This window comes from Astatotilapia calliptera, chromosome 2, assembly GCF_900246225.1.
Source record: "Astatotilapia calliptera chromosome 2, fAstCal1.2, whole genome shotgun sequence".
NCBI classification, from domain to species: domain Eukaryota; kingdom Metazoa; phylum Chordata; class Actinopteri; order Cichliformes; family Cichlidae; genus Astatotilapia; species Astatotilapia calliptera.
In genome coordinates this window covers 13,454,316-13,476,051 of record NC_039303.1, presented here as the reverse complement: position 1 = coordinate 13,476,051, position 21,736 = coordinate 13,454,316, and the positions used below count along the sequence as shown (strand labels likewise).

The 21,736-nt window shown below is 42.6% G+C and overlaps 1 protein-coding gene across 4 annotated transcripts in view; it reads right to left on the bottom strand.

Moving 5' to 3' along the window:
• The window catches only part of glra1 (glycine receptor, alpha 1), a 133,318-nt gene that overhangs the window by 16,354 nt on the left and 95,228 nt on the right, over positions 1 to 21,736 (bottom strand). For all 4 annotated transcript variants that reach the window (XM_026185126.1, XM_026185135.1, XM_026185144.1 and 1 more), the window contains 2 exons: positions 20,291 to 20,505; positions 13,445 to 13,591 (listed from right to left, as the gene is read on the bottom strand). In XM_026185126.1, the coding sequence (XP_026040911.1) occupies positions 13,445 to 13,591; positions 20,291 to 20,505 (362 nt within the window). The remainder of the gene's footprint in view (positions 1 to 13,444; positions 13,592 to 20,290; positions 20,506 to 21,736) is intronic.

Below are 21,736 nucleotides of genomic sequence, written 5' to 3'. Positions count from 1 at the left end.
TACAGAATTTGAAAAATAACAAACCTAAAAAGAAACACTAGGTACGAGATACATGAGGACCTATGATACGGTGATACTTTTGGTAAACAACCATTTGACTAACATGTGTGTCTCACCTGCTCTTGTTCATCTGTTCTGTCCTCGTTCTCCTCTCTCTCCCTCTTTGTGCTGACAATCATCAAATATACAGTTGAAACCAGATATTTACTCTTCAGATAAAAACACTTTTTTAATTGTAACATCAAATCAGACTAAATGTTTATTTTTTTTAGATTGATGAATATAAAAACATATTTGTTAACTTTAAGAGTAAAGAGAGAAACTGTCTGTATTTCTTAATTGCAAATGGCACCAAATTGTATTCAAACTTGAGCCACACTTATGGAGCTCCACAGTTCTGTTCCTGGTGTTTTGGTTGATATCTCTTGATTTTCCCATGTCAAAGAAACAGGCTCTGTGTTTTGCCTTATATGCATCCACAGCTGTGCCAGCAATTTACTCACATGGACTCTACTAACCTATCAGAAGCTTCTTCAGCTCAGAATGGAATCGTCTGGAGTTTTCTTATTAATTAACAATAAATTTAGTGTACATGTACTCCTAAATTTGATGAAAGTGATAAAAATAGCTCTGTCTCTCTTTATTCTGAAATTTAACTAATTCAAAATATATTTCAATATTTATCTAAAACAAAAATTTACTCTAAATTGATGTTGTACAGTAAAAATGTTTTATGTTTTCTCCCTAAAGTGTAAATATCTGGTTACAAATGTGAATATCCTGCTGTGTACTGAAATCCCTCTTGTTTTGCATAGAAATATACTGAACAACATACAAAGCATAATATATAAAATAACATTTACCTGAGTTTTTTCTTTGAAAGAACCCTCTAATGTCCATTCTTATGTTTCAGTACATAACTGAAACCGATTTAGTCGGGGAGGGTAAGAACTGAAAATATGAAATAAACACACGTAAGCTAAGACTCTAAAAAAAATAGCATTTGTTCGGCTTTTCATTTTGCCATTTGTTGATTCACTTGAAGAGCAAGTAACGTAATATTGGTCAAGTGATCAGTTTCATATCAATCTTTCGTGATGCACCGTCATATTTACATTATTTGTACGGTACGAATGATTTGCTTTGGTACCTGGTCAAACTTAAGCTCTCCTTAGTATGGCTGGCTCCGTCTCTCCAACAGCGCACTCACGGGCAGCAGCTGCCCCGCCCCCTCGCTCAGTCGCTTAGTGCCTGAGCTTGGATCATACCAATATCGGGGGGGATTCACGCACAGTCGTAAATTCCCACAGTGTGCACTATGTGCTTCGAATATTGTGTGTACTTTTTGTTTTATACAGTTGTCAGCCAGGCATCTAACTATGAAAAAATTACACTCCAAAATACCCCGGGCTTCTGACAAAACAACCCGGGCTTAAGCCCCGTAAGCCACCCCCACGCTCCGCCCCTGATTTAGAAGCTGTTGCTTGGTCTCGTTCTTTACCTGTGACTCATCACAGTACAAGTACAAGGAACCAAGCTTTATATGAAACTGAATGATCGCACGTCACAGCCTACCCTTTAGCCATTTCACCTCAACTTGAAATTCCAAGTTCTTTTCTCAGTTTCAAGTCATTTTCCCATTCAGGTGGCGGAAATGAGCTTCCCAGTTTTATTATTAAAATCTGTCACAGATGGGAGAAACTGTGAGACCTTCTTGTTCAACAATCATCTGCAGCTCTGATTAGCCACATTCTCTCCCACGACGCCCACATCAGCCATCTTAAACATGTTATTTTCAGTTGCCGTAGTTACAGGTGCAAATGTGTGTATTTGTGCCAATGAGATATCGAAACAGGAGTTGTGTGAGCATGGGTGTTCAGAACATTTAAATTGCAGTTGTTCATTCATCTTCAGCAGTGCAGAGAGTACACTCGTGAGCTACTGACAGTCAGTCATTAAGTTAATTCATATTAATACCTGTGTCCTTGTGCATACTTATAAGTGAAGTTTCAGAGCAGAAAAGTAAAACTTTATGTGAATCATTAATAATTTCCAACTGCATTCTGTAAGCGAGTCATTTACCATACCAACACTTGAGACCATTTTCATTAAAAAAGAGCCACAGACGTTTTTCTACTTCAGTCTGAGACTTTAAGAGAACAGAGATTAGACTCTGGAGACACTACTAACTGTAATTCTGTTAAATGAGCTTTGTATAATGATGTTACAGATGTTACATGGGCTGGACAGATCGTGTTTGTGGTCAGCTCCCAAATTAAACACAGCTGCTAGCTGCTACCTTAATGATAGCTTCACAAGCGGCAATATCAGTAACTGCTAATAGCTAAACGGCTAACCTTAACATTTATGATAACTGTTAAATAATTTGGTCCTGTTATTTCACGAAATTCCTCATAAAGACCAGGGTGTCTGTCTGTCACTAGCAGCTGATCTGTTTAGCTGCTAGTGGGGGGAGGGTTAGGGAACAGGCTTGCTGTCTACAACCTGCCAACATGGATGAATCCTGGATTTGGGCACAGAAAATATCTCCATGAAAAACACAGGTAAAAAAACTGCAACCAAATATATCAGAGATTGTGATTCTGACCCAGGAGGAGGAGTCACAGTGTCAAAGGTAGGGAAAAACCAGTCCTTCATATGCTCGTTATGGTGACATGAGCCTGGAAGTTTACCCAGAATGCCCTTGCTGAAATTTCCTGCAGCGAATCATCAGACAGATTGCTGGTTTCTGCTCCTCTACATTACATGAAACTGCTACAGTTCTTCAGACTGACAGATCTGTCACACTGATGCTCTAATGAGGCAAATTAAAAAGTCCTAATTTGAACCCCTAGCTGGTTGTTAAGTGATGACGTATGAACCCTGCTTCCAGGTCTAAACTACTCTGCATTTATTAAGGATGATGTGTTTTAACATGATTTAATGCTTTATATCTTGTTCTATTTAATCTGAACAAGCCCCTAAAAAAAGCCGGTGATCACTGTCGGCCTGTCTCGGTTTTTATTATCACTATCATCATCTTAAAGCTCAGTTTTTAAAACCTTACAATGTAACTACAGCCCAGCCCAGCCCATGCAGCATTATATTAATGACTAACCTCGTATTGTGGATGGATTATCTCAGTTGTTCTCCTGACTGAAGTTTGGTCCGTTTACAGTATCCTGCCATGCAATTGCATTTGTCCCTAACCATCAGGAACCCTCACGTTAACTTTTATCGAGTAGAAAAAAGTTAGCAAAAAAAGTTAGCTTCACTGTGTTTATATTATGCTAACTATAGCTGTGTAGCTAGCCCCCACGTAGCACATCATTATATACCAGCTAGCCCAACTTTAGTAACGCTGCAAATGTCACTGCTGTTTAGTTTTCTGTCTTCATTTACATCTCAAGTGAAAGCAGAGCTGTACGTTTTAATTTTTTCAGAAGGCCGTACGAGGAAAGTTTATGGATGTTCCTGATGATGTTTTGTAAAACTTTGGCAGTGATGATATTGGAGTGCCCTGTGTGACCTGGAATGATGAACCACACGATCTGCTGCTCTCTTCCTGTATCTCCTCTCTTTGCATTTCAACCGTGTGTGACATAAATATCTTTCGGGGAAGTCGCGTCACCTTTTCACTCAATCTGAGGTTTGCATTTTGGTGTCAGTTAGTGTTCATGCTGGTATTAGCTTTTAATGCAGGTGAGGACAGTTTCTGAAGCTGAAGGTTGACTGTCCACAGAAATGGTAAAAATGTTTTCTGTGTTATTTTGAGCTTGAGACATCGTGGTGGTCCATGAGCTCACACATTTATTGTCATCTACATATGAGGTTCTTATCTGTGCGATTGGCTGATTTCCATTTTATTACATGTTTAATCAGGATTACATGTCCTTGTTCTGGTTTCATTCCTTTTACAGGCTGGGTTTTTTGGTAGAAACCAGTTCAGGAGGAGCTCACAGTAGATAGTACAGTGTACGGGATGGCCTCTTGGCCAAGAGGTCATCCTTTTATTCTTGAGAAAACATGGAGAGCCTCATGCAAATTCATGTCTGACTAATCCCGAGGCTTTCAGCACTACAATAAGGGCGAGAGGTCGGCACATTTCCCTGTCCGGCAGATAAATATGGATATTTAAATAAAAATTTGCATGATGTTGTAGTGTGATCAGTACAAATCTGTACTTGTACTGAGCAGCTTGATGAAAACAGGGGCTATAAGCACTTTCAATCACTACTTTGCTTGATTTTCCTGATCGGGACTCAGGAAAAATGCCGAATGCCACTCAACAGCCGGCCTGTCAATCCAGAGGTTCAGCCGCCATGTATGGCTCATCGCTCACACCGCGCTTCTTTGGGCCTCCTAATCCCCGAGCTCTCTTATCTGCCTTTGTTCTCAGAGCTGGCGAACAGCCTGTGAGATCAAGGCATTTAGAGAAACCAGCATGTCGACCCCCCCCCCCCCCCCCCCCCCCCCCCCCCCCACCACCACCAAACGAGTAATCATGGCTAACGAGCTGATTATAGCCGATCAATCAGGATGTCAGTTTCCCTAATAAGGCGCTGTCATTATAAAACAGTGGGACGGAGGCTGCAGCGGGGAGGTCATGTCCCCCAGGCCTCTTCTCCAAATGCACATCTCTCTTCCCAGAAGGCCGACCAGGCTGCAGGGGAGGAAGCATCATCTCATTGCTCTCCTTCTTTTCTCGTGTTTTTAAGGTGAACGAGACGCAGGAGAGGACCGTCGTGTGCTTTAGTCGCTTGCTGCTTTGATGTGCTTGAGTGTTTGTGTTACTCTGACTGTGGATGTAACGCAGGGCAGTCACTTTTAATGCATCTGATGCGAGCCACTCCACTCCACAGTGGATAATTCACAAATAATTTTTTAACGAAGGCCTCTCTTCATCTTAATACTAATGAGAATTTGTAAGGGAAGGCACTGCAGACAGTCCTGATTGAAGCGGAGGCAAAGGCAGTAATGTTTGACTTCCCTTTGATTTCTAAAGAGGCTCTCATTTTCAGTCTGGAGAGCTTGACTGTGTTAAACAAGCGAGCTGCTGCCAGGCGGGCCTATCCTTCAAGGATGAGTGGCGCTATTGATCTGATCCCCATGCAGTAGCTGTGCTCGCCCAGCAGGGGGGGATGTTTCTCTGCGTGGACGTTGGCAGCAGCGTTTGCTCTCACAGGGCTGCGGTATCTGTCTATTTGATGCCCTCTCGCTCTGTCTTTCTAATTAGACGTCCTTCTGAAGCAGGTATCCTGAGTCCAATTGCTTCTGCTCTTTCTCCGACTCGTTGTCCCCGAACTATCAGTGTCACTAACAAATCAATAAAACATCAGAGTAGAAACCACAGAAATCAGCACAACTGGGACTCCTCCAACTGCTGCTGCTGTGGCTACCTGCGCCGCAAACACAGCTCCGTCCGATGCTGAAATACGAGCCGGGGCGGGGAGCAGAGCGACAGCAGGCTGCGGCTTTCACTTGGATTTGCATACCTGCTGATTTCAGCCAAAGATTTCCAGTCCCCAAGAAATCAAGGCACAAGCTGGCTGTCCTTTCACTCTCACTTTTGTATATGTGCACTTGATGCTTCAAAGCACTTTTACAGCATGCATCTCAATAGTTGCATAAGAGCCACAAAGTCCTCGAGGACATTGTTCACTCCGACTGCAGCGGCTTCCAACTGTACTCAGCTGCAGCTCATAGCGCTTCATCTCTGCTGCAGCCAGAATGGCAGGAAACAAACCGCTCTGGGGAATAATTACTCTAATCCATTACAATGTACCGTCCTACGACAATTACCACACTTAGAGGAAGGCATGTGCTCACCATTGTAATTACCTTAAAACACAGCTAATGTATATTAGGGCTAAAGTCAGCACAGATGGTTATTCTCTTTCAGGAAGGAATCACTCCACTAGATGACAGGAACCCCTCAAGAAGTGTATTTAACTCGTACCACAGATCCTCACGTGTCCCAATACGAAGGTTTATATGTGCGAGCAACATCTGAATCCTGCTTCTTCTCGCTCTGGACCGGCCCGAATGTCACGGCACTGACTGAGCACACGTACGAGTGCACTGGTGTCACATATGTGCCTCTGTGTATGTGCCAGCTGGCCCTCCGCTGATTGTGAAGTTGTTACTGTGACCTTATAAGCTGCTGCTGTCAGTGCTTGGAAGTGATGCACTAATTTTCATGCTAATGCAGCAAGATGCTCTGAACATCTGTACGAATAAGCTCAGAGAAAACTAGTTCTAGACTAGCGAGGGCACCTGTTTGGCAGTCACACCCCAAAGTTTAATCAAACTAAGAAGCCAAAACCTCTAATGACCAGAAGGGGCAGCAGTGAGTCAGCCCTCATAGACTCCCGTTTTAAAACCTTCCAGCAGAAATAAACGTGTTTACAGCCTGATACACAAACTGGTTTGGTCCCTGTAGATAATTCCAACCAGTTTGTGGTACCTGTAGAGGAAACACGGGTGAAACCGATGCTTGTAATGTCTTTAGAAGGATTTTTAAACCAATCATTTTACATTTTATTTTGCTTAGTGATCTTGCCTTTAACTCTTGTTTTCGTTAGTGAAATTCTAGTTTTTCATTTGTATATTAATTAGCACTAACAGAGTGTTTTCCAGCAGCTCTGGATTATCATGGAAATTAATCTCTGTCCAAAATAAAAGTATATTATACCTCTGTTAATATAACAGAGGTATAATAACACAACTCAACAACAGCAATACTAAGAGCCTCTGTTTGGCGTAAGGAAGTTGTTTATCTTACCAGAGTTTTGTGTTCTCCTGTAACTGGTTGGCAAACGCCTTCCCTGGAACATGTCACACTTTCAGAATTTTAAGTGGAATAACACCTAGTGGGAGGCAACCTGTCTCCAAGCAATCTCAGTCCGACACAGAGAGACGAGGTCCCAGCTGATTAGTGGAACTCGTATTCTAGTTTTTTTAGGTCAGTTGGATGGCCGTTCTGCAGTAAGGACTCTCTTGTCACTATTGTGGAGGAACTTCTGTTTCTCTCTGTGAGGTTCTGAATGTAGTTCGTTTCTATGTAACAGAAATTCAACAGATTTGTGATTTTTGTTAATTTATCACAGTTAATCGCTGATTTATGACAGATAAACTGATAGCAGGCTGACTCTAGCTTATTTAAGTCTCCATATTGGATCGCCAAAGTTACAGACCTGGTTGCTATCCTCAAAGTGACCAGGTAAGTTCATCACACATAGTCACAATCATTTAGGCTGTGCTGCAGACTCCAACCATTGTTTTCCCTAAAGCCTTAGCATAACAGGCTTATCTGTCTAATGCAGGTAGGAAGCATTAGCTAATTACTTAACACTTCACCCTTTAATCCAGCCATAGTCACTTCCTGACAAGTAGACAGCCTGAGGTGTATATGATCATCAGTGATGACCTGAAGCTATCGTACATTTCATTTCATTCATTCAGTTTTATTTATTTCCACATCACAGTTGCCTCAAGGTGCTTCATACTGTAAGGTAAAGACTACAGTAATACAAAAGACCCTATCATCGAATCACATCACAATATCTGGGACAGCAAATGCAGTAAATATATGAGGACAGGACTTAACTGTGCTAATGACTGGGCTTCTAAAACACCAGGTTATAATCATGGTTAGATTGCGGTTATTTTTACATCTCAGCTGGAATTTAGATTTGATCGAGCAGTCCTGTGTTAGTGAGGTTTAGGCGTGCTGGAGCGCAGCGGTGACAGTTTCCTCTGCAGCGAGCTTAAACCTGACTGATAGCCCTCTCGCAGCCGTAATGGAGGGCTGTGGATCACATTAGAGTCACATTAGAAGCACTGGCCAGAGAGGTTAATTAAGAACGAGTGACGCCCAAGGACTGAACGCCTCTCACTCGCTGTGTGCCGACGGGGCTTCGTTGTCATCAGATTTCCTTCACAGCGGTCGGGATTAATGGTGATGATCTTATTGAGGGTGCTCATACATTTATTAAGGGATCATTTTATTCCATTTTTATTGTGCCTGAAATAAAGTAAAAAGACCCAAGGAGCTGAATTTTAAGTTGTTTTATACTTTTGAAGAATTCCTCCATTTCCACCAAATTATGCAGACCTCTCAGCAAAATCCTGCTTTAAATGCAAATACCTCGAATTGATCTCTGTTTTCTTTGCGTCCTTAGACGTCCTTGTAGCCTCTTGTTGTTAAGGTGTTGTGATGAGATGAGTTGTGCACAAGTGGTGGAGAGTAAGTAGATTTACATAAGTGCACTCCTGAAATATTTGACTTAGGTAAGCACCTTTTATTTCAGGCAGGGTTCTTATGTCGGGTTCAGGCCGTCGAGTTCACGCTGCTAGGTTCAGGCGGTTTGGTTACGGCTGTGGGGTTCAGGTTGCCGGATTCAGGCTGTCTGTCAGGGTTCAGACCATAAAATTCAAGCTGCCCAGTTCAGGTCGCTGGGTTCAGGCTGTCTGTCAGATTCAGGATGCCAGGTTAAGGCCACTGGTTAAGGTTAAGCTGGTTAAGCTGTCAGGTTAAGGTCTCCAGGTTTGGGAAATCGGGTTCAGGCCATTGGGTTATGGCTGTGGGATTCAGGCCACCGAGTTCAGGCCGCTGAGTTCAGGCTGTTTGGCTGGCTCGGTCCGACTCCACTCAACAAGAGGCCAATAAGACGAGATCAAGATCTGGGAGGAGCTGACCTTCATCCTTCCAGGATGGAGTTTAAAACAATATAGATGGTGGACATCCAGAAAATATCGACCAGTGGTATCCCAGGTTACTGTACTCGCAAAATGAGTTGACTGATCCCGGAGTTGTTTTCTGTAAAGCTCGCCAACATTACTTTGGTAGCAGTTCGGATGTATTTAATAAGCCGTTTGTCACTAAAGCTTTGAGCTCTGAATAAAGCACTGACTGATTTATTCAGATATTCATTGTCCCTGCATACTTTTCATATACTGTAATATGTCTACAATTAATCAGGTACCTTTCTGTGTATGAAAATTCTTTCAGAAAGTTTTGTTTGAAAAATATATAAGATTTGGATTAAAGGTGAGCACAGAGAAACATTTTAACTCTGGACGTATATCTCCAAAAATGAAACTTTTAAACTTTTTAAATCTGACTTCCAGCAGAAAGTCTTTGTGATGTGTTTAAACAAATATGACATGTTTGCAAACTGAATTAAAACAGGCTGATTTACTGTAGTTTATAATATTAGTGACACCAAAATAGTTAAAAATAACAGCCTAGTTCTGTTTTTAATATAGAAATTGTTGTAATTTTGATATTTTTCAGTATCCTATTCCCACATGAATCTTCCTTTATTTAAACCTTTGGCTGTGGTGTGAAAATGCAGAAGAGACTGTTGCATGGATAACTTTATAGTCGCCCACTTTCTAAGCAGGCTGATACATGCTAACATATTTTTTCCCTCCACTTTATGATTCTTACATTTTCTTGGTGATGAATGTAATAAAGACTTTTTTATATAAGAAAATACAAAACTCTGCGCTCGCTGCAGAGACATCAACTGTTAAATGACATTAGAGGATTTTTGGTGACTGAAGGGTCACCTCAGACAACCTCAACAAAAACCCGACTACACAACATGACACAAAAACTGAAAAACAAATGATGTTATATAAGAACACCAGAACATGAATTCACCTATTTTGTAATACAAGCTTAAAATAAATATTAAGGATTCCGAATGGCCAGATGTAAAGGCAGGAAGACCGACAGACGGGCTGCCGTGTACAAGGCTCAAATTGCATAACGTGGCCTACATTCACCCCGCTTCCATTGCAGGGCCACACAGAGAGTGTGAGATAAAACAAACGTATGCAAAAGGTTTGGTGTTGCAGATGTGGGTCAGTCCTGAGCCTGCGGTCCTCTTTCACTCTCTCTCTGTGGACTCGAGGGCCGAGAGAGGGGTGAGTGTCTGATTCCCTGGAAAGTGCAGCGGCAGCCGGACTGCTAATCTACCTCTTCACCTCCCATCGCTGCTCAGGGGGATTGGCGATTACCACAATGGGATTTAAGATTTATATATTTTATTTTGGATTATTTTTCTATATTCCCACAGACCGGCCTCCCATCTCTCTCTCTCTCCCTCACGGTGCCTTTGTGGACTGAGATTTCTGTGGAGGGAGGATTCAATCACACTCCGTTAGTGGGGTTCATTTGGGAATACCGCTGTTTGCTTGTGGGTCAGACATTTTTATATATGCTGAAGTTTCCTCCTGAGTTTGGAAAGCCACACTAAAATCCCTCCCCCCCCCCCCCTCGATCCTCCTCCGTGAAGGTCGAATGATATGAACTTTTGCTCCTGAGATTATGGGTTAAACATTTGTTTGCTTTTTTGTAGAAAGCGTGACATCACGGGATGACATCATACTTTCAGGTGCGCTCAAAGAAAGGTCTTACACTGATTTTACATTCTGACTTTGGGCCGACTTCTGACTACAGCCTGAGATCCTGGAGCAGAGGTGGGTCAGTCAGAGTCCTCAGAGCTCTGTTTCCATATGTTTGTTAAACATTATGGTAATTTCCTGCTTCATGTTCTTATTCTTGGAATCTGATAGAGGCAGTGAGCCCAAACCTCCACCACGGCAGCTCACTGTCTATTTTAAGAAATCTGCAGGAAAAACGAGTGCTGGTCTCGATGATGGTTTTTAATGGATTTACATGACCCCTGCAGACTTTCATCAGAATGATAAACTTTAGGGATGTAGACTCAAACAGAAGATTTATCATTGGAAACCTGTAGAACAGTCGGTACATGATTAAAAAAAACAAGGAAATACACAACAGGCCCGGTTCAGGTCAGGTATCTTTTCAAGGTCCTGTCCTCATCCCCTCACCCCCAACCCTTCACAGCAGATGGGCGCCCCTCCCTGAACCCCAAAGTGATTCCTCATAAGGGGTCATATTATTGTTGGGTTTTTCTCTGTATGTATTGTTATAGGATCTACCTTACAATATAAATCGCCTTGACGCAACTGTTGTTGTAATTTGGCGCTATATAAATAAAACTGAATTGAATTGAATCCCCTCACCGACCAACCCTTCGCAGCAGATGGCCACCCCTCCATGAGCCTGGTTCTGCTGGAGGTTTCTTCCTGTTAAAAGGGAGATTTTCTTTCCCTCTTTTGCCGAGCACTTGCTCATAGGTGTTCGTCTGATTGTTGGGTTTTCTCTGTATTACTGTAGGACCTTTATTCTACAGCACAAGGCGACTGAGGGGACTATTGTTGTTATTTGGTGGTATTTAAATAAAACTGAACCGACCCACAAAAACATGCATTAAGGCTCTTTAGTATTAATAATAATGATCACTAATAACATTAACTTTTTTTAATGCAAACGTCTTAAACCTGCCTTTTTCTGCATGTCCAGCCTAAATCGTGATTACCTTCATTCTGAAACTGACAGTCTAATCTTGCTCTTATGTCTACAACGCAACGGCCTCACTGGGCAGGACCTCCATCACCCCGCGAGGACACAAGGTCCTCATAAATACATGACCACACGCTCACACGCTAAAGCATGTCAGACTCAATCAGGCAGCTCCAGGAGTAGCGAGCACAAACACATGCCCTACAACAGCAAAACGCACGACAGCCCCCACGGATGCATTCATGCATGCTCACCAGCTATAACGATACAATCTCTCTCTCACACACACAATGGGTGCTGTATGGATTGTTTACTGCAGGCACGATGTTGCATTTCTTGTGGGCGTTTGCATTTCCCTGCCCTTCACCCACACAAACCACTAGTTTCACTGTCAAGCAGCACTTCAGCTCCCCGCAGGGCTGACAGCTTTACTCTTTATTCAATACAGCAGCCGGGCGCTGATAAATCCAACTGGACATATAGGATTGATTGATTAAATGCTGCAAAGATAAAAGCTAACCTAAGAAAGTAGCAGAGAGAAGGCAAAGAAGAAAAAAAGGCTCTGATACGTCTGAACTGTCCTCCGGGGGAAATTTGACTTTGTGCGTTGTCATTTTAACCAAATATCCAAAAACAGTGTTGAGGAATTAAATAAAGCGACACATTTTCAGGTCTCCACTCTATCTTCGTTTCATCAGAAGAGATGTTTTTAGGCAGTTTGACAGTTAATGAAAAATGGAGACTGTTTTGGGAGTTATTTGTTTTTGACTTCACAGTGATGTCAGAACAAAGAAAGACGAAGGCTGCTGATGTGATTATCCACCTCTTAGTGATAAAAACATCTAATCAGTGTTGTATGTTTTTCACAGGCTCTCCCAAATTGTAGCCAGCTCCTGGGGCAGATTTTATACGTGTCACTTCCTACAAGAGCTCAACATTTTATTTTTTAACAACACCAGGAAGCTGCGAATGGATGGATTAATACTCAGACGTAAAAATAAACACTAGTTTGTTTATTCTACGTGGCTTACTGTTTTAATAAATAAAAAAAATGTCTGTAATGTTTGTTAGCATACTTGTTAAAGGTTTGACTTTCTTCAGATTAACTAATGGGACATCTGTATATGAACATCTGTAAGCAGAGGATGTGGTTTTCTGATTGATTACTGACCACACGTGTTTAATCTGAGCAGAAATCAATGAAACACGCTGGGATGATTTTTCCAAGGCTACCTGGATGAAAAGCACGTGATGTCACAGACACACAAAAACCCTGCAGCACACTCGGCACTGTTTGTTCTGACTGCTGCATTTCCACAAACAAAAGTTTGAGAGCTCAGCAGAGTTTCTTTTTTAATGTGTGCTTTCTTCTCTTTTACATCGTGGATCCATTATGAGCCTCGTCTGTGTTTGCTCCGCGGCTCAGCCTTTAATCATTCTCGGCTCTCTGCCCATCAAACATTGATGCTTTGTGTTTCTGCCCGGTGATGACGAGCGTTGCCTGCGAAAAAGCTAATATCAAACACGCCGTGAATTTTTCAGAAGGCCTGAGGATGGAGGAGAGCTGGGATTTTGATGTTCTCACACACACACACACACACACACACACGCACGCACGCACGCACGCACGCACGCACGCACGCACACACACACACACACTGTTTTCTTGCGTTGAAAGTGAGTTTCCATTTTTATCTGTAAAAACTGCACATTTGTAGATCTAAAATATTAGTTTCTCTCGTGCTTTGGTTCATGCTGGGACTGGTGAAATAACTGACCATCAATAAAACAACTTTGGTTTCATATTTCCTCTCCAAAGATCCCTTTCTGTTAATCCAAATCAGGTCAAGAACAAAAAGCAGAAGCCCAAAATGATTCGTATTAATTTTATGATTATTCAGAGACACCTCTGTGATATGAACAAATTCTAAGTCTTGAATATAACTCATCAGAGTTCTGCATGAAGGACAGACTCGGTGCGGAGATGTAAAAATGCATGAATTTAAAGGTGAGGCCGTGCCATGGACGCTCAAGGCGGCTCACCTTCATGTGTCGTCGCCTCCGTCTGAAGCGCAGCAGCTCCTTGTGCTGGCGGGCGATGAAGTTGACGGCGGCGTACTCGAGCAGGGCCGAGAACACAAACAGCAGACAGACGGCCATCCAGATATCGATGGCTTTTACGTACGACACCTGTTAGTGGAGATGGGAAAGAAGAGGCCGTCAGAGGGTCTCTGTGCGTCGTGTCTGACTTGCTGATAAAAAAAGAAACCCTAATAAAATCTAACGAGCATCTAAAGATCATTTCACCCTGTTTGGTTTGAGGCTGGAGGCAGTCGATTAGAGAAAGTTTGTAAAGTCGGCTTCATTTTCAGTTCATGACTTTAAACTCCAAATGTTTTCTCAAATGACCAATTTACACCAAATGATGCTCCTGCGACATGAAAATAAGCGTTCATAAAGGAACATTTATTGCTGTAACTGATGCAGATAAGTGTGATTTATGCACTCATTGTACTGACAATGAGTGCATAAATCAGATGATATATGTGGAAACAAATACATTATTTTTTATTTTCAGCTCTGTGGTTTTAGATCTCAGGAGACGCTCCCTTCGTTTGAAATTTGGTATTTTCTGCTAATTTTTCCACTTTATTTTATAATGTTTCATTTACCCTCCAAAAAGACTTTAATGCATAAAGTCTGAAAAGGAAAAAGTGAACCCGTGTGTCCTCTGCTTGTATCAAAGTCAGAAACTGAGCCTACTGCTAACCTGATCTCAGTAAACACTCGCCATACTTTATCATACTTTCAGCTCAGCTACTTTCAGTAAATTTGATAAGTTAAAATCATTATTAGGACAGAAAGATAAACCAGGGTATGATCACTGGACTGTGACCACAGCTGGCTGCACCCCTCAACTCGAGGTTTCACAACAGATGTTCACTGACTGATGGGTGACAGTGTGTATTTAACCTCCTAGGACCTGGCGTCCACATATGTGGACATTACATTTTGGGTTGTCTAGACCAAAATACTAAACCTTGCCCTACAGCGGCCTAATATCCACTTACGAGGACAATATACTGCCACTGTTCTATCGAAATTTTAAACAAATATTATCATATGTGGATCTCATTTCTTTTAGAAACAAAAATCAGGTAAAAAAAAAAAAAAAAAAGGTAATTCTTTGCTTTTACATTCATCGGGTCCCAATATGCCCAAAGATCAAAGAGTAATTAAAAAGGCATGCCACGGAAGACTTCGGGTCTTAGGAGGTTAAATCAAAGACTGCAACAATTTGTGGGGCCGTTAATATTCAGAGTTATCTTCCCCAGCATGTCTTTTATCATGTCTTCCTTCTCTCACCCCAACCGGTCGCAGCAGATGGCCCCGCGTCTCCCTGAGCCTTGTTCTGTCGGAGGTTTCTTCCTGTTAAAAGGGAGTTTTTCCTTCCCACTGTTGCCAAAGTGCTTGCTCACAGGGGGTCATATGATTGTTGGGGTTTTCTCTGTATGTATTATTGTAGGGTCTACCTTACAGGATAAAGCGCCTTGAGGTGACTGTTGTTGTCGCTTATATTTGGCGTTGTATAAATAAAACTGAACTGAATTATGGCAGTCAAGTTATGGTTGGTGTATGTTTTTATCTGGCAGCAGGGCACTGGGACTTTAGTAAGTGTTACCGATCAGTGTAAGCTATTGTTGAAGCAATACGCCGTTCTTATAGAGCTTCCCCTGGTCACTCAAACAAACGACCTAAAAATCCAAATAAGCTGTTTCCCCAATGAAATGTGCAGATTTTGGCAAAGTGCTTTTTAACAGAGGAAAAGGATTTTATAAACATACTGGTTTCCTTCAGAAAGCATAAATGTTTCCAGTTTGCACACAATAGCAGAATGATTTCAGAAAAAACAACAGTGAACAGGGTGAATATTATTGCTCCTGAAAAACTGACCTTTTCATTGAGCCCGAGAGGTTCTCCCAAGAAGAACAGGCTGGGATTACTGAGGAGAGGAGTGAAGACTGCAGTAGATGACTGCAGGCTGTTGTCCAGCTAAATGGACTGTTAGCTTCAGGGGTAATCATTACCCTGGTAGTTTTTGTTTTTTGCGAAATAATTTGATTTCTGTGTGCAAAAGTAAAATAATCTAAGCATCCAAATACATTAAAATACTTTAATTTCATAGTGGTCTGATAATCTGTACTCATTTATACATTTGTCTGCAATATCTGAGTGCACAGGAATGAGTGATGCTCTGTATCTTTATCGCAATAAAGGCATACGTGTAAAGGTATTTCCACTGTCTTGAGCTTAGACTACGAGGTTAAGGTGCTTTCACTACATTATTAAATTTACCTGACTGCATGCACAGCCAGGTGCACGTAAAACACAACACTGGGCCCAACTAGCTCACAGAACCAGTGAAATTACAGCAAGACGGCCAGGGCGAGGACTGTCCAGATAACACGGGCTAAATGAAGTCTGGTTGGATCATTGTATGATTGCTATCTGCCCGCCAAGTACCTTTATTCGAGTGCATTCGCCCGGCCTGTCATTACAACTCTTCATCTCCAAACGCAATTACAGCGTGCAGCCTGAGAGGGAGAACCTGGTCTGTCTCGCAGAGAGGAAGCCCACAATCAGCCGTTTAAAATCCAATTAAACTATGACTTTGGATCACTTTACACAAACACAGAGTGCTTATCATCGCCGTTCGACCTCGCTGTGATTCGTGCTCGTTTGTGCCGTTCATGAAAACGTTTATCTTCGAACGCCTGAGCGACTCCCTCCCCGAGCTGCCGAGAGGCCTCAACGCTCAGTGGTGATGGTCATCCAGCCAGAGAGACGGGGATGACTCTCCCACAAAAATTATTTCACAGACACTGAAAGAAGCTTTTCCTCCTTTGTGTGAAGCAGTAGAAACAATCTTCAAATCCTGCCCAGCACACACGTTACCTTTTCATACATACTCATAAAATCAGCATGGACGATTTTAGAGGTCAGTTTTGGTTCCTGTGCTGCTTTATTTTGGACTGTATGGTTATGTTCATAAACTTGGGCAGATCCAGAAGTAAAAGAAGCTTTTGAATGACCCCTTCTCTAAAATAGTGCCTTCTCTGGTGCTGATTCTGGGAAGGCAGAGCATTAAGCGAGGTAAATGAAGCAGATGGAGAGAGAGTCTGCACCACACTGTTGGACAACACTTTATTTCCTGATGCTGTTTTTGTTTTACTGCCAACATGAAGCGTTATGAGTGACCACAGTTTTCCTTATGCTGCTGGTACAGATTTCTTAAATTAGCTCTCGCAGACTCTGCTTAGCTATGAAATCTGGCAGGACTGAAGCACACTAAACTCACGCTCTACATCCTGAGAGTGACTCGTGTGTTTTTACTGTGTCCACAGGCGACTGTTAGCTCGGTGCTGCAGTATGATCTGTGTGAGGCTGAAAGCTCCTGACAGACAAACTGAGCAGTAGTGACCTGCTGAGCAGCTTAGGCGGCGTTACTGTACTCATGCTTCACAGGGCAAGGATCAAAAAAGAAGAAGAAGAAGAAGTAGTGGCGGGCCGTGAGCTGAAAGTGCTGACAGACTGAGCAAGTGTCTGGAATACTGAGGGGGGATTTTCCCTTATTTTCTGCCATAATCATATTGCATTGAATGTTTCCACAGGTTGAAATAACGAGGTAAAAATGTGTGTAAGAATAATCCACAGGAGCCTAAAACTCAGGCATCAGACATGGTTGTTTTGGCCCAGATAGCACCCTCCATTGCTGTGACATCAGCGTGAGAGAGGAACGTGGTCAGCACAGCACAGTGACGTACTGCTGACGTAGCCCGTGTGGGTGGAGGCGACGCCTAGCTTCTACCCGTCTTTGTGTGACCCACTCACAGAGGGATTCAAGGCATGGGGTAGCTTGGAAATCGTTTGGGGCACGTGAGTAGAGTAGCTGGATAGTCTAGTGTGAACACTTGGGAACAACAGATTGGAGCTTCAATCCTTTCACGCATCTACAAAATGTCCCCAGGCTAACGTCATCCTGATAAAAGCGACAGATAACTGAAGCATACCGGTTCATATGTGGCCCGATCAGCAAGCTCCATATCAAGTCTTCAGGATGAGAGGACAAACTGAGAAGTGGGCTAGTGGAATACAACGTGCATGGAACGGGAAAATGTGGGAATGATGGATGGAAAGATCATCTTTCAGTACTGAACAGATGATGTTTTTTTCTGTGCTAATCTGTAATGTAAGATAATCTGACCATCCTTCTTTTTTAATTTCACCAAAATTGACATTAAACTTGGATTAATAACAGATCTCCCCGCAGTCATCCTTCACCTGTTCAGATTTCCAGCACAGTTCTGCTGACTCAGCAGCACTCTGAGAACTCTGAGAGGGGCTTCCTCAGCATCGAGTCACGACTGGACTGAAGGTTTCTGACGGGGCATCAGCTGTTCATGCATGCAGCATCACGCAACTGAGCTCCCTGTCAGAAGATCAATGCATCGATCCTTTCTTCACTGAGAGACAGAAAAGAAATATCATCATAAATACTAAAGAAGGATGTAGTTTCCACACAGCCAGTTATCATCCCTGATGTGTCAGAGAAGGGGCTCAAAGTTTTCATAACCTGGTACTGAGGTCTTGGTCCTGGCTCCCCACAGAGGGATGCTTGTTCAGAAATTTAAACGCACGTGTCACAACACGCTGGGTTATTATGTACTCAAGCTGTTCCTAAACCTGATCAGACATTTTTCAGGGGCTTAAAACTAACTGAGCAGAGAAGGCAAAGGAAATAAAAGTGAAGACGTGGAGACAGAGGCGTGCAGTCGGTTTTGCTGAGAAGATTACGCCAACCCCACCTCTCCTGGTTCCTTGTCTTTCGGTTGGGGCCGTAACGCTCATAGCCGCTGTTTGTATCCTGGCAGCAGCAGAACCGAAGGAAACGTCTGCATATTTCTGCGACGTCTGTACTTTCTCACAAAAAGGATCTGCAGCCCTGAGATGAGAGCGCCCTGATCTGAATCAGTGAAGTCAGCCCCTCTCTGAAAGTCCACTGCTACAGGTGAACTGCAGCCGCCCCAGGTCTGTGGCTGGGGCTTAGAGGGTACAACAACATGTGTCCCAATAATGGTACGATAAGTAGACGTGGAGAGAGTCATACTGTGTGTGTACTGTGCTGTATATGGACAGCATGATCAGCTGAGCAGAGATCTCGCCTCGTGTCCACTTCCATCTGCTCTGATCTGACAAGCTGCAGCAGAAACATCTGAAGAGAGCCATATGTGTGTGTGTGTGTGTGTCTGCTATCAATCGCACACAGAACACTGTGAGAACACTCACAGAACACTGTGTGTCTGTGTGTGTGCCCACACAGACACATGCCCACCTAAGCTCAGCTGTGTTGTGTGATCATTATTGTGACAGCTGAACTGCAGAGGAATCATGGTTCACTTGTTCAATTTTTAGAGCGCATGAAGCACCTAATGTCAACAGAGTGTGTATATGTGTGTGTGTGTGTGTGTGTGTGTGTGTGTGTGTGTGTTTGTGTTGGGGATTACAGCTTTCCTGGACGTAATTATACAATCCTACTAGCTCACGCAGACCCTGACCATTTTTTCACTTTAATCTGAAAATCCCTGACAGTAAAAGATTCCTCTCGCTTTCTAAAACATATTGTCTCCATTTTTGTCTCCTTGAACCTTCTTTGTTAAAGGTCTTTTTTTAAATTCTTCCTTCTTTCATCCCTCCATCTGTCTGCCTCTCGACTTCCCTCCACTCTGTCTCTAATTTGTCAGGGAAAAGGAAATTTTTCTTTCCCTCCCATTGATTTATCTTTTCCCTTCATTCCAACTTTTCTTCAATTAATTCCTCTCTGTCTACATCGTCTTTGTCACTGCCTCTGTCATTTATGTCCCTTAATTATCAGAAAAAGCTGTAGGCCTTCCTTCCAACAGGGATGAAAAGACATCTGTCATTAAACGGCACGTCATGCATACAAATTCTTCCTGCCGTTGCTTCATATTTTACTTTGTTTTGGTGTTTTTGGGGGTGTGACGGATGAAAAACAATATCTGTAAAGGTAAAAGTCAACAGATGTGAAAATAAGCTTACGGATAAACTATCAGCTCAAACCTGAAAGTTCATCACAGGAATAAGATGATTTTGTTTCTGTCTTTATACAGAGTTAAGTACTGAAGAAGAAGCAGTAGAATATTAGCTTATTATAAACACTGGACTGGAACATAAAAGGCATAAAATAGCTAATTCTGTGATTATCCTGCGGCTTTCTTGTATGTCATCATTACAAGCTATCATATGAATAAAATTCTTGATATAGGAGTTTTATGGTTTTTTTTAAAATGTTTTTATTTATTATTATTTTTATGTATTTTTGCAGTTTTTAGGAAAAAAAATAATTAATGACACAGAGGTCTCAAAAAATCACACAACCCTGTGAAATGTTACAGGGTTAAGGAATACAAACCTTTAAAGTGGCTCCGTTCTGCTGTTTCTTATTTCCTGTCTGCTGTTCCAGTTTCCAATAATGAGCCAAAACCTCAAGCGTTACAGTTTCTTTCTACTCGTACCTCTGTATGACGTCTATATGATATTATTGTATTCTCAGGCACCTGGCTATGAGTGTAAAAGCTGCACCCTCCTGCTGTTAATACCTTCCATATGGAAGGGGAAGACAATCAGATGGAAGGTCATTGTAAGGGGGAGGAGCTAAAACAGCTTGTTTCAGACAAGCACTGAGAAAGGATTATTTTAAACTGTGAATCATGCAAAGCTGCTCTCTAAGAGTCCAGGAATAAATGAATTAGAAATAAGGTATGTTCATGAAGTCCAAGCAGACTACAATAACGAGTGATTTGTCCTCACCTTGGGCAGAGACGCTCTTGAACCGGAGCTCTGCGTGGTCATGGTCAGCACGGTGGTGATGCCCAGGCCCACCCGGGCGGGCGCGGCGTCCATGTTGATCCAGAAGGAAACCCAGGACAATATGACTATGAGCAGAGAGGGGATGTACATCTGGATCAGGTAGTAACCCATCTGACGCTCCAGGTGGAAACGAGCCTCGATACAGGTGAATTTACCTGGGAGGTGGGGGACAAAGAAGTGTCTTTGATGAGGTCGGAGTTTGTGGGCGAAGAGATATGAGACAACAGAGAGAGCAGAAGATATGAGAAAGGACAGCAGTTTCTTTGGGCTCGTCCTGTCGAATGAGAAGAAAGAGAAGGGTGAGGGTGACAAATGTCCTGTTACTGCTGCTTTGAGTGAGCACACCAGCTTATTTACTATTAACACATTCTTGTCTCAGCTGATCACATACTAACACATCAAAACCCACTGGTGTTGTATTTTACAGAACTGTGTGGACCCTTTAGCTTGTGCTGTTGATGTGCAGGGCGCATGCAGGAAAGATGCCAGGGTGGTCAGGGAAGTCTAATCTTAAAAGTAGAAATACTGTCTGTCTCCCGAATCCAAACTGGAAGCTGGTTCCACACAAGAGGGGCCTGAAAACTGAAGGCTCTGCCTCCCATTCTACTTTTAAATACTCTAGGAACAACAAGTAAGCCTGCAGTGTGAGAGCAAAGTGATGGTAAATGGACTGGTTCTCATATAGCACTTTTCTACTCTTCTGAGCACTCAAAGCGCTTCACACAACTTGCATTATGCATTCACCCATTCACACAAGCACATTGTTCTAAGTGCTTTCTAAGTAACATTCACACACATTCATACTCTGATGGATGCATCAGAGAGCAATTTGGGGTTAATGCAGACTAGGGGAAGCCAGGAATCGAACCTCGAATCTTTCGATCAATAGATGACCTGCTCTACCGCCTGAGCTACAGCCACCCCTTGGTCAAATGGAGTGATATGGTACTATAAGGTCATTAAGATAACATGGGGCCTGATTATTAAGTACACCCTCTCGCAACACTAATCATCTTCGTTATCGTCGTGAAGAGTCCTGCAACCTTGTCTCGTGTATTCTACTTCAGTGTGTTTCAGAGGGACGAGGTGGGTTGCAAAGTAGCTTGCAGATGGGCAGTGCATGGTGCAGTTTAAACATCGGAGTCATCAGGGATTATGGAATTAAGGGATTAACTTTAAGTTCTGTGTCAATAACAGAGAGAAAACCCGAAGAATCACCAAATTAACCACAAGCCCTGAGTTCAGTTTCAGAGCAAGAGATGGTGGTCACAGATCATGGCATGTAAAAGTAACAGTGCCCATTTTTGCTGTTCTTATCTTTAGCGTTTTTTAAAGCAACTGGTTTGGTTTTTAATGAGATGGCTTACGACACGCATAAGATTTTCT